Here is a 16,899-nt window from a genome sequence, read left to right on the forward strand (position 1 = left end):
TACAGTGAGGAGCAGGTGCCATACTCAGAAAGACAGTGCCATTTGATAGTCACCCCCTATTCTGTGTTTCTTATTGGTCACAGACTTTGACAGATTTATTTCTTCTTCGTCTTCCTCATGCAGCGAATGTCTTTGTGAGAACTCAGACCATTCATTATAAAACGTGTTTCCATTGTCAAAACATAGTACAAATATTCCATTGTTATTTCCCAGATCCCATCTTAAAATTGCACTTTTTGGGGTCAAACTAATGCTCCACAATTATTAAAATATTAAATGTACAATCATGTAAACTACACAAAACACACAAGTTTGGAACCAGATCTATCGATTTTCATTTTCTACTAAAATAATTCAGCCCATTAAGAGGATGTTGCAGCCCTTGAGTGCTTTCTTGTTTGCTGTGTATCTTCTCTTTTGCAATTGTATGTAACTACCACCCTTTCTTGTGTGTGTAACCCTGCAACAAGTCTTTCATGTGTCGTATTGTTAGTACAACTTTTCATGTGTATTCAGTCAATTTGTAATCGCAATGAAGTTTGGGGGGCAACAAATGTTTGCCCAGCTTTTTAGCAACAGATTTGCATTTGACATTGGTGCTGTGTGTCTGTGCCTCTGTGACACAGTCACACCCACTTGTTCTGGTTTGAGGACATTTGCCAAGTGGTTCACAGTGGCCATAAAACTCCTTCAAAGCGTTTCATCCTGCGCAGGCTTTTGAAACGCATTCACACAGTCCTCCCTTGTGCCTCCCTCTTCGCTCAATTCACAATAATGTGACACTCCATCTCCTTTACTGGTTGCGCTGTCTTTTAATGGAAATTGATAGTTTCACACACATACACACACCCCAGCTTCCATTGATCATGGCCCAATAAATGTTTTATAAGCCCCACTGTAAGGACATTTGTCTTTTATTCAGAAGGTGTCAGTGGTTGAGTCCAGAGGGTGCAGCGCTACCTTCCTCTTAACGGCCCCTGAATTCAGGAGGAGAGGGATATATTTTCTCTTGAGCACACATTTATCCCTATCCTCAGTCACTGGCACCATTACAGTGGTAGGTCTCTTTCTATACTAATGCACATAAACAAACGTACAATTATTCCATTCCAAAGTAAATGCATATCTGTTTGGACACTGGAGTGACTTGGAATTTAGGAACTGAAGTCAGGCTTTGTGGATCAGGGATACAACATGTGAGAAGAAACCCCTTGCAAATGAATGAATGAAAGTGAGAACAGCCTAGAAGAGAGAATAGACCCCTCATTCATCTCATCAATTTGCGGGTGCAGATTCGTTCATCCCACGATTTCCTTCCACACTGTTTTCACACATCTACTTTGTCTGTGAAATTGTGTGGTTTTAGAACCACCAAGCTAAAAAAAGAAAAATCAGTGTTAGCCTCAGCAAGTCTTAGTGTAAGCTCAACCACAAGTTGTCCTGGTGCCCTTTCTTCCTGTGGCTGGTAAGAAGAGTGGCACCATTCCACAGGAAATGCCTTTTTAACAGAGCAGGAAGGACAAACCTAGCTCCCTGTGGATACAAGTCTTTGTTTTATCTGATGGCATTAAGAGAATGACCCAGTGTTTGTGTTTGGCTGGAGTTTGTGCTGTTAGGCTAGGTTAGGCTAGATTTCAGTAGGAGTTTAAATGACATCACATAAATATCACAAAGTCTGCCACAATATGATTTTGATTAAATTTGGGGCCGGTGATCAATATGAAACAATATCATATGCCCCTTAAACTCAATTAGTGATATATCTATATCAACTCAAAAAAATCTACTTAAATATGATATGACAGATTTATTAAATGAAATACAATCTTTTTTCACTATAGTGGCACTTTTCTCATTTTGGCACCGTTTGAATACTTAAAAAGGAGGTGCACTTGGAAAGAAATGGTGACACAGACATGCCATGGGATTGAAAAGCGGCGTAGCTTAAAGATGAAGATATTTATTGATGACGTATTCTTTTATCGTTGACCATTGACAAATAGATATATCAATCTGTATCGTTTCACCCTTAGTATTCAGTCCCTTTAAGTCTTTACAGTGTGATGTGGATTTCATTTATATTGGCCAGCCAGGGGTTCAGCTTAAAAGTCTAGCTTCTGATTTGGCATGCCTTGGAATGAGAAAAATCCAATGAGCCTAACTGGACTTGACTTGTGAAGGCTAATGGTTAACACGTTATGATGGAATTTCCCTTTGATTCACTGGAGGTGTCATGAACTCTCACAGATATTTTTTCAGGGATTGAAAATACTGTCACTTCAATACCATAATTTAATTTTAATGGGGTCCTCTGTATATTGTGTGAGCCCAAGGGTTACACAATGCAGCATATTATGAATCGTAGTGTTGAAGCAGTATCTCAGTACACACATATATACACAATCACCTTCTTTGCATACCCTCTGTAACGCATGGAGCGGCATAGAGTGTCATAGAGGCATGGAGATATGAGGTGCCATTTTCAAAAATGCCTCAGTGACCACAGAACACACCCAATGGGTCCTCACTCATAACTTTATGCTCAACATTTGATATGGGTGCAGTTCTCTGCTGCTATTCAGACATGTTCTTTAAAAAGTAAAGCTTTTTGTGACTTGAATGTCAAACTGAAAATGGATCAGCCAAACCCTGTCGCACACTGAAGAATATTATTTGTAAGGGTGTGTGTGCTACGGTTAGAGGGGACGAGTGTGTCTTTCAGCTGACAGGGCTTTCAGAAAAGCAGGGCGCTGGGCCATGGATCTGCAGCTGCCCCCTCACTGTGCCCTCTTTCATAGGGAGAAAGATGGCGTTTACTTCCACACACACCACACACTCACACACCACACAAAGGCTTGTTCTTCACTATGTTGTCTCAACACTACTTGAAGATCTACTGAGGGACACATTGCGTGCATAGGGAGGGCACATTAATGAGTTTGTTTATGGCAGTGTCCTGTATTTATAACTTAATCTACAGTATCAGAAGAGCCAGTTGCCGTTAACTACAGTATACAATATAGTCATGTGAGATACGTCCTTGTGTGTTCAATGACCAGAGCCGTTAGTAGTGTAACGGTTGATCTCATTTGTTGTTGGTACTCCAAATAGTAGCAGGGAGGGCTCCCCTGACACGGCACGTTTATTGAAACACCCGCATACACACCCATACGCTCGCAAATATAGCCATCCATTGTTTAACCAGCCCAACTGACTTTAAGGTCTCAACTGTTACTCTGATGGTGGTGTTTGTCGAGCAAAGATAGCAGTCCCACCTGTTCCTTGTGTGCACTGTACCTACACACACACACACACACACACACACACACACACACACACACACACACACACACTCTGTTAGGACACCAGCTGAACTACTGTATCTGTCATTGTTAATAGCTTAAGTCTATTCTTGGTTTGAATTTGGGCCTGAGTGCCTTTGCAAATGACAGTTGAACTGAACCTTCTAAAGGAACAGACAGATCTGTATTTTTTAATGTTTGTCTAATGAGTCCCTCTACTTTGATTTTTCACCTTGTGGGTCCAGGTTTGGATGACAGCCTGCAGCAATATGTGAGCAACTTTGAGCGGGAGAAAATCAGTGGGGAGCAGCTACTGAAGATCACACATCAAGACCTGGAGGAGCTTGCCGTGGCCAGGATTGGACACCAGGAACTGATACTGGAGGCTGTCGATCTACTCTGTGCTCTGGTAAGTAGCCATCAGCTGTGAATATAGTCGCAGGGATATTAAAGGTAAACACATACTCGTGGGACTTGACTATCTTCATGAAGGATTTGTAACAACACAGGGGCTCTCTTTTAGTCACTGTCCCTCCCACTCCTTCTCACTAAAAATCCAGCCTGTAGTTTTTGGTTCAGCAGCTAAAGGAATCGGCGATGCAGAAAGAACTATTATTTCCCACACAGCTCAGCGGGGTGTGGAGGCACCACAACACATGATGCGGCCCGAGGACATTGGGGAACAGCAGTGTCACTCAAGAAGAGGAGAGATTAGGTCAAAGGGCCCTGGGCTCATTCAATATTTAGAAACTGTGTGAGATTTTAGAGACAGTTAGTGGTAGTCATTGATCTGAGTTTGATCTGTTTGATTGATAAAAACAAAAAGTTTCTGACTGTAACTTCTGCTCTCTAAAGGATATAGCATTTTGTTCCCTTTCAGTCGATTCACTCAGGACAACACATATAGTATGCAACATATATTTACAACTGGAGTCAAGCCAGCAGCTTGAGTGCATCATAGACCCAGCAGAAAGGCTAGAATGAGCCACTGAAGGGGCTGTCACATCCATACTGTAAAACTGAGCCAATGTGTATGGTGATGACCAACTGGCTGCAGCTCATTTTACAGATACCCCTTAAAACAAAGCCCATGATGTGTCCTCACACAGTGAAGTAATTGCATGCCCTTGTCAGGGACATGGCCTCCACAATCCAGTGAGAAAGACACTGTTTAGACGGGACTTTTCCCTTGGCTGGCAAAACCAGACAAAACAACTGTTCGCATGAATGCAAACTTGTGAGTACAGTCGAAAGCGTGAAGCACATGCACAGGACACAGCAAACGCAACATCCTCTGTTCCTCGGAAGCAAGAGGGGTCGAAAAGCTCAAGAGCAATGTAACCTTGGAGTCATCAGAAGTAAACTGGGTATGAGAGGATGCACAGATAAAGCATGAGGGTCGTCCAATCACCTTGGACCTCTCAACAGGTAGGCACACCACCACCAGGGTTCTGGGCATGGATCTTAAACGCCCGAGCAGCACCACAATGATCATGAACGCCATCATGTCTACCAGTTGCAAACTGTCGGGAAACGCAATTTTCATTCCGACAGAAACTGAGCAAGGCAGCAGTGAAATGCGGCCACTCTACGTTTTTCAAACATGCTCGGCTGGAAGCGGAGTATATTTCCAGCCCACAAAGGTAACTGGTTGGAGCCAACTAACCTGAGTCAGCAGAAGTGTTCTTTGCAAGGTGAAGAGTGAAAGAATTGAGGTATGACTATGGATGTATATAGGCAGGGGCCGGCCCCACATACTTCACCACAGGTCATCTGCCTTAAAAGGAGTGAAAAGAGGTGTCTTCAGGGACTGTAGGCCGCTTGCTCCATCATATCCCAAAATATGTGTTGTATCGAGTTAATCGACTGAAAGGGAACTCACCCCACTCGCCCAAACATGTCTCATTCACTCACAAAATACACACAAACACGAGGTGTATTTGTTTTTTTTTTGTTTTTTTGGTCTCCGTTTTAAAACAGACATGTCAGACCGGTCATTATTACTTTGGCAGCCGTCTTCTCACCTGAGCCATCCTTCTTGGTTCAATTATAGATCCCCTGTTTGGGTATTGTAAGTCACTCTGGGAGCCAACCATCTGCCCCTTTGTCTATCATCATAGCAGGAACTCCCAGAACTGCCAACAAAAATATATCTGCCTTCAGCTAGTGAGCATGAAAAGAGTGATGAAAACTGTCCATGCTCCAACTGAAAGAGAACCAGGTTTTCCAGCAGATGGGATCGATTTAGAGTTTTATCACTTCCTGTGCCATAAAAGTCCCGAATTGTGGTCCCAGCGTTTTGATTAGTGTCAGCATTTCTGCCTTTATGCGCTCTTAAAATGCTTTACATTAATTGTTTGGGGCATGGTTGTTTTTATCCTGAAGAATCTCTCTCTTCTACATGAGGCTGCATCTTGCATTGATGCTGATCTGAAAGCTGTACGTCTGCCTTTGACTCAGAACTATGTGCTTTCTTTGTCAGTGATCCACAACCTCAGCACACTGAAGCTATGCATAGTTTTACTAGGACCCTGTGTGAAGCAGGCACAGATGTGATTTAGTGTGTGGTAAGCAAACAACTCATCACTTAGCTTACATCTCATTTAGCTTATAGCTGCCACCTTGAAATCAACACTGGGATATCTTCTGATGGCCAGTGTACAGGTTGAACTGACATGTGATTTGATTCCTTTTCCCTGCTTTCACCCAAACAATTCTCCAATACAATCATAAACCAGGCAACAGATTCTCCTCTACCTGCGAACACTGGAGGTGCACACCTGGAAGCAGCCTGTTTTGTTTTGATAGATTTACTCATCATAGACTATGTACCATATGGTACATCATGTGGTCTATAACTTCTTTAACCATCACAGTAATCCGGCCCAGATTTTTGTTCACCCCTAGAACCTTGACATCATGGCAAAGTCATTTTCCTGTTGAGCGGCTTCATAACTTTGGCTGCAAAAGGACTTGTGCTTGGTTTTGTTGTTTGAAGTTAAACCGTTTCCTTGCACATTAATGTTAATTTGTTATACCGTGTCTGTGTGTTTGCGTGCACAGTATAATTGTTTGCTATTTCTTAACGCCTATTTGGCACATTGTATTTTTACAACTAGGATCTTTAGGCCAGGAATGCTGGACTTTCAGCAACCTTTCACCTCTCACTGTAGACGCCCAGCTAAATGTTTTTTTTCCGTTAGGGATTTCCTTATTAAGAATGAGGCCATGGCCTTCCACAGCACCCGTGGGAGGAAGTGAGGCCCCCGATTCAATTAGCTTTAACTGAGGCAAGGTCACTACTACCAACACAGGCCACCAGCACCCAAAACCCCCACAAGCTCTCACACTCCCCCCCCCCCCCCCCCCCACTCTCTCTCTCTGGTTTTGTTTACCGTTAGGTCAGGTCTTCCTATTACTGCAGTCACAAGTGTCTTTGTGACACTTTGCTACTAGGCTTTGCTCTAGAATTTTAATCATGTAAGCATGTGCACACATTGTAAATATTTTACCTTTTCATAAATCAGGGACCTGAGCTCTCCTGTTAGCAGTTTCAACCCTATATCATGATGACCAATGACCTAACTTCCAAAGCTCCTTAGGATACATCAATTCTCATGCTTCTCTTTCACCAAAAAGCTATCAAGAGCAAACTGCTGTCTCGGGACAAAGAGAGAACATTTCAACTAATTTTACTGGACTTCTCTGAGCATGATGTCTTCTGCAGAGTCAATGTTGAAACCCAACCCTTTATTTATTCTTAGACTCCAGTGGCCCACACAAAGACCAGCACCACATGATATTCACATATACTTTAGCCACCTCCAGCAGCCATTGAACATACAGCATATGACAGATCATGTGGCCTAGTCATTGGCCACAGAGGTGTTGTAAATATATTTTACTATTGCCGCTGGGTGAATCTGTCCCAAGTTATAATGTAACACTTAACCTTAGCTTGCACATCAAAGCAACATACACATGGACACAGTCTCTGTCTAGGCAATATGTATCTTTTTATAATCGGACCCATGTTACACCTGTTGCACGGGCAGGAAGTACAGTGTTGTGATAGTGATTCGCCATTTCTTCTGAGGACACTTATACCAGTATACAGTCCCTTCTAAGAGCCCCAACTAGAGCCAACACAAAAAAAAAACCTACTGCCATCTTGATTCCAGATTAACGAAATGTCTAAAAAAAGGCACTGAAAGAACGTCAATTTGGCTCGAAACTTGTCTGGAACCACATATTTTGTTGAGACCTGGTTTTTAGCTCAGCTGGCGGTGTTGGACAAAAGCTTGCTGGACATCTGTGGGCCAGTTAGAACTGCTGTGACTGTGTGATTAGCCTGCTAATGAAAAAGCCATGAGAGTCTTTGATCTGGAAAACACTCACACTGCCTTTGTGCTACAGTTCCTCTTCCACTGTGTGGATGACTGAATGATAAACCAAACCATCTAATTATTTATTTCCCCTTTTCTGTATATCTCTGCATATCTTTGCTAATGTTTTAACAACCAACTTCATGTCAAGTGTGCCACGAAGCCAGGCTGCCTACAGCTACTGTTTGACTGGTTCAGTTATGCCAGTGATTCCTTAATGACTGACAGAGTGGAGTGATTTGTATGGGGGTTTTTTTTAGCTCATTTTGGAGAGAGGCAGTGGAATAAAAGTAGACACTAGCCACTTACAGATCTCCTTCGCTGTTTTCCACATGCTGTTTTCCTCCTTGCTAAGCACTTTTAGCTACTGGCAAATCACACATACAGCAGCATTGCTGACAGCGATGCAACACCATGTAAGCTGATATTTACCAGGACAGCAACCAGGCTGTCTTTGCATACTTTTAAACAACACATTATTCCCATTTATTCAGTCAAAACATTGCAACACCTCTAAAACAAGCTCTTTCAAATATTTGTGCTCAGACACACTTTATCCTCCAAGGAAAAAAATATCCATGCTGTTGTAGCTCAGTATCCTGCAGTAGTTCAGTCATACGTAGCTGCGTCTGTGTGTACTTCGATGGCCTTTGAAGACAAAGAGCTCTGCTACTTCATGCATCTGAATAACTTGTAAATTGGTGGAATGCGAAAGCAGGAAACAACCCAGGCTCAAGAATGCATACTTTGCCCCGCTTGGTAGGAATCAGGTGATGACACGTGCACACATTCCCTGCACATCCTTGAACAAAGCAGGAGACTGGAGGGGAAATTTTGTGCCAGAGTTGTCCTCACAGACAAGTGCACTTAAATCATATTTGTCAAAGAAATGATTACAGCGCTTCATTGTACAGGAAAAAACATGTTTTCCTTGGAACGGGACTAGTTGTAAAAAGAAACAAAAAAAAGACCTCCCAGGTCTAGACTGTGTAGAAGGGTTGTTTGCTTTGATCTTGAGTTTTATTGGCAATAACTTTAATTCCGGCTTCAATCATGTGTGTGCTTTTTTCGTTTTTGTTTGACCTAGTTAACGTTGGGTATTGATTTGCTGTTTCAGAACTATGGGGTAGAGACAGACAACTTGAAGAATCTGGTTGTGAGGATGAGAGCAGCCACCAACAGTCTGCACATGGCCACGTCTGACCGCAGGAAAAGCCCTGCGTATGATGGCAGCATCTCACGGAAGCCACCCAACGATTTCCTAACCTCTGTGGTTGAGCTGATCGGCGCTGCGAAGAGCCTCCTGGCTTGGCTTGACAGGTAATAACTTCTTTCTTTTTTTTTTTTATCACCACCTCACCAGATATCAGAAGGGCTGCCATAAAACCTGCTTAAACTAGCTGTACACACGGGCACCAATGCATTATTACAAGAATTGAACTTGTGGACTTCTCTGACACAGTGTAGTGCAAAGTCCTATTCTATTAAGAACCTAATTTTAATATTAAGGGTATGAGTTTTAGTTCCCCAAGCATATTGAATGTAAATTTAGTTAATAGATTCCAATTTGATAGAGGCATTCATCTTTGGCATAAAACTAAATTTTCAAAAAAGTTGCAGAAATCCATGCTCTTAGCCAAGTTAACACTATATTCAGATTTAAAGCAGAAATGCGACCCCCCCCCCCCATGAGTAAATATTAAGCCCGGCGGTAGAGTCCCCTGTGCTCTCCTGGTGACCTACTCCACATCATACCATAAAAGCACAGCATATTAAGCAGGTTGCCAGGATTAAGTGTTAGCTGGCTGAAATTAAGCTTCCCTTTTTGTGTCATGCTCTGCTAAAGCGACGCCATGACGTCAGGTTAAATGTGAGTCGTGATGTCAAGATGAGAGCAATATAACAGTGTTTAAAAGTGTTGTGTTAAATTTACATGCGAGTTCTGTTTTTATTTTGAAAATGAATTTTGGGCCAAGACTGCGTATAGACTTTCATCTTATTATAGTAATTGTTAATGTCAAAGCAATTAGATCATTTTCATTGATTTATACTGTCGAAAGAAACTCTCTGACTCACGCCATGTTCACGATGGACGTGGATAAAATATGCATCCCACACCCAAGACTTTCCTCCCTGCTGTTGTTTTCAATTCTCCCCCACTTAATGCATTAACTCCACCGCATAGTCTTCCTTAATGAATCTTAGAAAGTTTTCACAAAAAATAGCCATTACATAGATTATAGAGAATAATATATAGATGACCTTTTACAGGTGTATCTGATAAAAATGACCACTGAGTGTTGTCACCATTGTTGTCATATGCTTTGATTTTAAAACAATGCTGCCATGTAGTTTAAAAGACTAAATCTCTACCCACCCCTTAGTCCGTCACTGGTTTCTAATGTTCTCCATTTCCTTCTTTGTCTGCTTGCAGGACACCTCTTACAGGGATCACTGACTTCACAGCCACCAAGAACAAGATCATTCAGCTGTGCCTGGAGCTCACCACCACAGTTCAACAGGTCTGCATGCTAGTTAGCTCAACAGCATATGTGTAGATTGCTAGCCCCCGGGAAACACGCACGCACGCACACACGCACACACACACACACACACACACACACACACACACACACACACAAAAGGTTTTTCCACTGAGCACCTACCAGCCCAGGGGCACAGACATGCAAGATAAAGTGTAGGAGAAGAGAGTTTTGGGAAATGTGGTCTGGCATCCATGACACATGTCTGAGCACATTATTGCAACTGCTGATGTTTTTCTTGGGATCTTTTCCTCCTCATGCTGGCTAATGAGGAGACCCCCTTAGTGCGGGGACGTTTATTGTAACTGTCGCTTTTGTGTTTCTAGTTTCATAAAACCCACTTGCGCTCTTTTAAAGGTGGCTGCCAACATTCCCCAGGCTGCCGTTCTGCCTTAGCCATGTGGTTCCTGTTTTTGCTTCTCCAAGACCCTCGCAGTGGGGGACCAAGCTCTCTGAAAGCTCTTCCTGTGTGTAGGTTTAATCCAGGCATGAGAAGGTGGTCCATCTGACTGCCAGAAAGATGGCAGTTAAAACAGAACAGGAGCATACATTCACTATATTTTACAACTTTCTGCAGAGCATTGCTTTAGTATTGCATCATGATACAATCTACTTCTGTCAGTTCCCTACAAACAGTAGTGGTTGGTCATACATATGTCTTAAACAAAGGCAGCTGGTGAGTGGCATTTTTTTCAGTACGAAAGCCTTTCGCGCGTATGCAGTAGTTGTTCTTCCTAAAGGGTTTGACTGAAGCATAGCCCTCTAAGCAACTCATTTTACACTACTAGTGAAAGTGGCTGCTGAGACTGCAGGTGTCATTTTTAGGGGGTTATTGCATCAAAATAAATTCCTTTCCCACAGTGCCCATTTCCTCGCCAGCGTCTGGGATTTCAGCGCCTCTGGTGATTTACTGTGGGTGTCTCGGTCATGGTCTTCCAGGAGAAGTGGGGGTATACATTTCCCACACTGCCATGTGAAGCGGAGAGGTTATGGTGTAGAATAAACTCCTGATAGGTGCTGAAAGAGTCTTGTAAGACTGGAGAGATTAGTTTCCTCCAACAACTGGAGGAGAGATGCAGTTTTGGTCATCCGTTCTCTTTTACTCGCATCAGCGCATACTGTAGCTGCGTGTTCAACTGCAGAGACACTGATGAGGAGACTTATTTCCTCTCTTGGTTTCCTTTCTCATTTTTTGGGATAATTTAGTCTCCCTTTGTTATTCATAACATGTAGTCCAGAGTATAAGCCACTGGTTAATAAAATAGGTTGCAAAGGAGACTGCCACAGTGATTAGTTTTATGATGGGGGAGGACGGCGTGAGGTTTGCCCAGCTTGTTCATGAACTTCAGCCAAGAATTAGGGCTTTTCAGATCACACAATTTATGTGTTCTGCCTGAATGAAGCCTGTGTGCATACACACAATGGGGCACAGCCATAAAACTGTGAACGCATCACCCATCTTGGCTGACACGTCGGTGTGGAGGTCATTCTCTTTCAAAGAGTGCATTTTTCATCGATTCCCCCATGTCTTTTATCCTGAATTTTTCGCTCAGCTATGAAGTTTATGTTTCTATATCTTTAGCAGAAACAAAAAACAAAGATTCCATAATGTAGGCCAAACACCGACATTTAACAAATGTATAAATGTTGATACCTTATGAAAAACAGGATGTCAGGAAGTCAGGTCTTCACTTCAGTATAAAGGCAGCTACACTCCAGGTTCCCGCACTGTGCCAGCACTCCTCTCCCTCTGCCACTTCATTGCTCGACCATGCAAATCCGCTCTGGTGGCAGATCAAAGGCCCAGGGAGCAGCACACAGAGTCATCTGATCCTCACCGGCTGTGGGATCAAGTTCATAACGTGAGGGATCAGTACACCCAGGGAATTGTCCCTCAGCCTCTCTCAGCACTTAGTTACGATCTGGCTCCTGTCTACTAGAAGGACTTTGGTTTTGACAAAGATATGGGATTCATTTAGATATCACAAACAGATCTTAGAAGGATTTTCTGCAATATTGTATTCACAGTCAAGTGATTTGATGGTACTATGAGACCAGAGAAATGTTCCATAAATGTTTCAAGCTTGATGGTAGATGTGCCAAACCATGTCTGCATAACATTTTGATACTGTGTTGTTTAAACATCGCAATATGTATTTTTAGCTCATCCCTCATGGCTGAGACAACAGGGTAGTCATCCAAACATGGGCAAGTTTTTACAAAAGAAATATGCAGTTGTATGTCTACACAAGCATCGCCAAATTCTTTCTCAAACCACCATATGTTCTTGGCCGACTTGGGGGAAAAAAATATTGTAAGGAAATGTAGGACATGTCAAATGACTTGAAACTGTTATTGTGTTTTTCCTACTCAATGTTTATGTTGGCTTTTCATTTTTACCTCCAAGTAAGGGAAATGTGGCAAAGACGCAAAGTCAAGTGTATATTACTTTACCAAAAGTGTTTAGTCATTCAAACAGGCACTCAAACACAGATCAAGAATAATAATGAGGCAGTGTACTGCTTTGATGTGAAGCCATCGCTCACGGCCACAGACAGTCATTCAAATCTTTTCAAAGTAAACAAACTAACAGTATGACAAGCCAAGTGCTTTTGAAAACAGATGCTCCCCTTTAGCCCAATGGAATGTGCAAGCTATGGAAATATGGAAAAACTTGCTCGACCCCCATTCGCTCTCTGCACAATGGATTTACAACAGGCAACAGAGCGGGCTTTGTACATGACACATGCCCGTGCATGTCACTAATAATGTGAGGGCCACAACACCAGTATCCCTTTATTTTGCATTGACAAAGCTTGTCTGGGCTCTGGAGATATAAGAGGCTTGTTGAAGAAGTTTTTCTGTTCTCTCTAGTTTTGACAGAAGCATTCCACCTGTGTTGTGATGGATGGCTTCCCTTGGGGCATTGCTAGTACAGAGCCAATTTCATAAACAGGCAGAGGCCCCCCATACACTCTGTTAACCCCCCTGTGTAACCAAAGGCAATTTCACCACGAACAACACAGTTGTCAGAGGAGGCTGTTGCCTCAGCTGTGGTCAGTCCAGCTGCAGTCTATGAGTGCTGTGTTCTGACACTTGGAAGGGACGGTGGTCAGTCTCCCAGCTGAGTTTGCAGATTTTATTATTGGATCCTCCCCCCAAATAACCATGATCACAGCTACTGTGTTTTATTTGACGTCCAGAAACCGTTCAGTGCTTCCAGCAGGTTTAAAATATGCTTTGGTGGTGGTCTGGGGGTCCTCTCCCAGAAAAGTTTGAGCGTGAGACATTGAGTGAGCATGCATTGTGGTGACATTAAATGTATTTATGTAAAGCAAAAGTGTAAAAGCGTTCAAAAATATCCACAGTGGGTAAAAACCTTACATTTTAATAGCATGATTTGGCTGTGTCCTTCAGTATCAGCCGATTCACTCAGTCAGGCTATGCCTATGGGTATGGGTCTGTTGTTTCACTGAAGTTTTACTGAGTGATCCACAGCAGCGAATCCTCTGCTGTTTGGCCCGTCCATGTAAAGCCTATGTGCGGGAAACACTGCCCGTGCTTCCACTAGCCAACCCACTTTCAACTGTGGGAAGCAGTGATGCATCCAAATGGTTGCAGAAAACCAAAGCACTATTTCAATGAGGGCTTTCTGAACATCATGACATGTTTTTTCCAATTATCTGTCACCATGTAATCTGCTCATTGTTACTTTATGAGTGTCGGTATGGTATTCATGTTTCAATATAGTTTACTGAACCAAACAGGGTATTATGCAATTTAAGCTTCCCCCAGAATTTAAGCAGAGAGGTCATTTGAATCTAAATGCTGTTTTTATTTCTCCGTTCAAATTCTGGGATGCTGATTATATCGTATTCACCCAACCCCTATACTTTTTCTTCCTCTCCCCCCTTGTTTACTGCTCACGAGCCTAATCTGTCATCACTGTCTTCTGTGTAACAGGACTGCAGTGTTTACGAGATGGAAGAGAAGATCCTGGAAGTTGTAAGTATACCCTATCTCTTCTCTTTGTTTCTCCTAATGTAAACTGAATAAGACCCTGAATTTGCTATATAGGGGGAAATGGTCTGGTAGATCGTTTGGATTCATGTTTTTTTACATGGAGATTGTGTGACATGCTGTAAGTAGCAAGGTCCGTTTTACAAGTGAATAGAGCAGACAGGTCTATAGGATTGCCAACAGAGGAGGCGGCTGTAATACGCCCTGGCCATCAATCAGTGTTTCCTGTTGCTGACACTCTCCAGACCTCTTGGGCTAATACTATGCTTCCTCTAGCACTCTGTCTCTCTCTTAGACTACACAAGTGAAGCCCACAATGGCCAGAGTTTCTTTGTTTTAGGCTCACCTCTACATAAAGTGTACACCATGTGTTCAAAACAAAATGTATGTGCCTGAGAAAAGACGTCACAGAAAAGTCCCCTCTAATCATGACAAATGATAGTTTTTGTCCTGAAACAAGCAAGGAACAACGCAGGAAGAAGGGTGACGTGCACAGGACTGATATAGGTCTTATGTGTGCACTGGTACAGTTAATAGCACACTAATGATCCCTTTTTAGCCCTTTAAGCTTTGCACTAAACATGGACACACAAACACACGCAGCCATGTGCACAGGGAGTAGGACAACTAACTAATGAAGGATAAGGTCTATGATTGTGAGTAGGTGTGTAAACTAACTCGTTTCAACACACTGCTTAATATCACAGTGAGAAGGTTTTTGGATTATTATGCTTGTTTTATTTGCTGATGCATTTACTTTTGCCTTTTCCTCTGCAGTCTAAGATTTTGAACACCATCTGTGATCAGACCGTTAGAACTACCTCTGACCCCCTGATGAGCCAGTCGGCCTGCTTGGAGGAAGTCCAGCTGACCAATATCAAACCGGGGGAGGGTCTGGTAAGGCATCCTGGGAGATTTTTGTCTATTTAGCCCTTTTTTTCACCCTAAACTTAAGGTCTGCCTTCTGGGTTTGAAAGCCAGGAAGGCATGCAGTGTGTGTGTCAAATTGTGTACCTCACACCGTCATACATTTATCTCCCTCTAGGAGTAAAGTATTTTACTGAAATTCTTTTTTTGCCCTAGGGGATGTACATCAAGTCTACCTACGATGGGTTACATGTCATCACGGGAACCACAGAACATGTAAGTATGACATGCATTGCTTGCATTTTTTTTATTTTATTTTTATGGCCAACTTAGACACCGCTTTATCACCACATCTTACTCTTCTAATTTTGGTCCAACAAAAACACTCACTTTCTCGTCTTCCTCTTCATTCTCCTCCCCCTCTACTGAGGGCCCACTGAGTTATCTGAAGGAGTTAACTGCTCTTCCGCAAATGGAACAGTTCGTGATGTTAAACGATTACAAGAGCACAGAAACCACCTCCACAAAACAAAGTCTTACCTTTCCCCACACTGACACAACCAGCCAGTGACTAATACGCCAGCATCGCTGCCACGGTTGGATCCTCACGCCTCCAGTCCTTAATTGTGAATCAGGACCTGAGTCACCAGTAATGACTAGTTAATCCCATTTGACATCCGTGTGACATGAAAAACAATTCATCTGATATGCATACAGGCAGAGAGTGTTTGTTTCTCACGAATTGAACTCATTCATCAGATATTTGCTCTTTGAATAGAGAATTTCAGTTGAAATGACAAGCATGGCACTACAGTAGCTCCAATTTCAACAAGGTTTTGTAAATTGTTGTGTGTTAGCAGCAAGTTCCAGTGTTTCATTAAAGTGTTTTAGCAGGCTTTGACCTTTACTTTGTTTGTCTCTTAGTCACCTGCAGACCTGACCAGGAAGATCCATGCTGGTGATGAGGTGATCCAGGTCAACCAGCAGACAGTGGTAGGAAGCTCTTATTTTGTCCTCGGACATCTAGATATTTTAGCCTACATATTGTCAGTTTGAGGGCACTCTTTAAATGTTAATGGTATATTAATGTGTGTTGTGTGTACCAGGTGGGCTGGCAGCTGAAAAATCTGGTTGTCAAACTGAGGGAGGACCCCAAAGGTGTGGTTCTACTCCTTAAGAAGAGGCCCACAGGCATAACAGGTTTCACCCCTGCCCCACTCAAGAACATGCGCTGGAAGCCCGCAGTACAACAGGTACATGCACACAAGCTCACACACTTCCTCCTTTCATTTTGGTAGATCAACAAAAGCCGGTGTGTCTAGTCATTATCAAACAATCATCAGCTTTTTAGGGAGTTGGTCCTAAAACAGCAAGTTCAGACAAGTGTCACAGAGCCACCCTGAAAGTGCCGCCAGCTGAATTGAATATAACATTGAGTTTTGCTTCCTGCGCTAGATCGAAGGCAAACAAATCCTATGATGTCATTCAGTCTAGGAGATAAAGCTGCCAGCCTATAGTGTTGGAGTCTGGTGAGATTAGATAGAAATTGCCCCGATGATGCCATCAAAAGAAGACAATAGGACTTACATTTATAAGCAGCCCACCCACTTATAATTTATGTTATTTGGGTTCACCTTATTTTTTTTCAAAGCGCAAACACCCCTAATGTCTATTGTTCCAATAAAGATCAGGGGTAGATGATAAATACTGTACTAATAATGTTATGAGACTGCAATCCAATGATGTCCTCCCTTATGTGAATACATTAGGCTTTACTTGGCT

The 16,899-nt window shown here is 42.6% G+C and overlaps 1 protein-coding gene across 1 annotated transcript in view; it reads left to right on the forward strand.

Annotated features, from left to right (window-relative positions):
- Positions 1–16,899, forward strand: part of LOC311016242 (connector enhancer of kinase suppressor of ras 3-like) — a 47,494-nt gene that overhangs the window by 11,825 nt on the left and 18,770 nt on the right. The window contains exons 2-9 of the mRNA XM_084013830.1: positions 3,548–3,711; positions 8,805–9,007; positions 10,122–10,209; positions 14,194–14,235; positions 15,028–15,147; positions 15,334–15,393; positions 16,042–16,110; positions 16,224–16,370. Coding sequence (XP_083869956.1) covers positions 3,548–3,711; positions 8,805–9,007; positions 10,122–10,209; positions 14,194–14,235; positions 15,028–15,147; positions 15,334–15,393; positions 16,042–16,110; positions 16,224–16,370 — 893 coding nt within the window. The remainder of the gene's footprint in view (positions 1–3,547; positions 3,712–8,804; positions 9,008–10,121; positions 10,210–14,193; positions 14,236–15,027; positions 15,148–15,333; positions 15,394–16,041; positions 16,111–16,223; positions 16,371–16,899) is intronic.

The sequence above is a fragment of the Eutrigla gurnardus genome (genome assembly GCF_963514095.1).
Source record: "Eutrigla gurnardus genome assembly, chromosome: 7".
NCBI classification, from domain to species: Eukaryota; Metazoa; Chordata; class Actinopteri; order Perciformes; family Triglidae; genus Eutrigla; species Eutrigla gurnardus.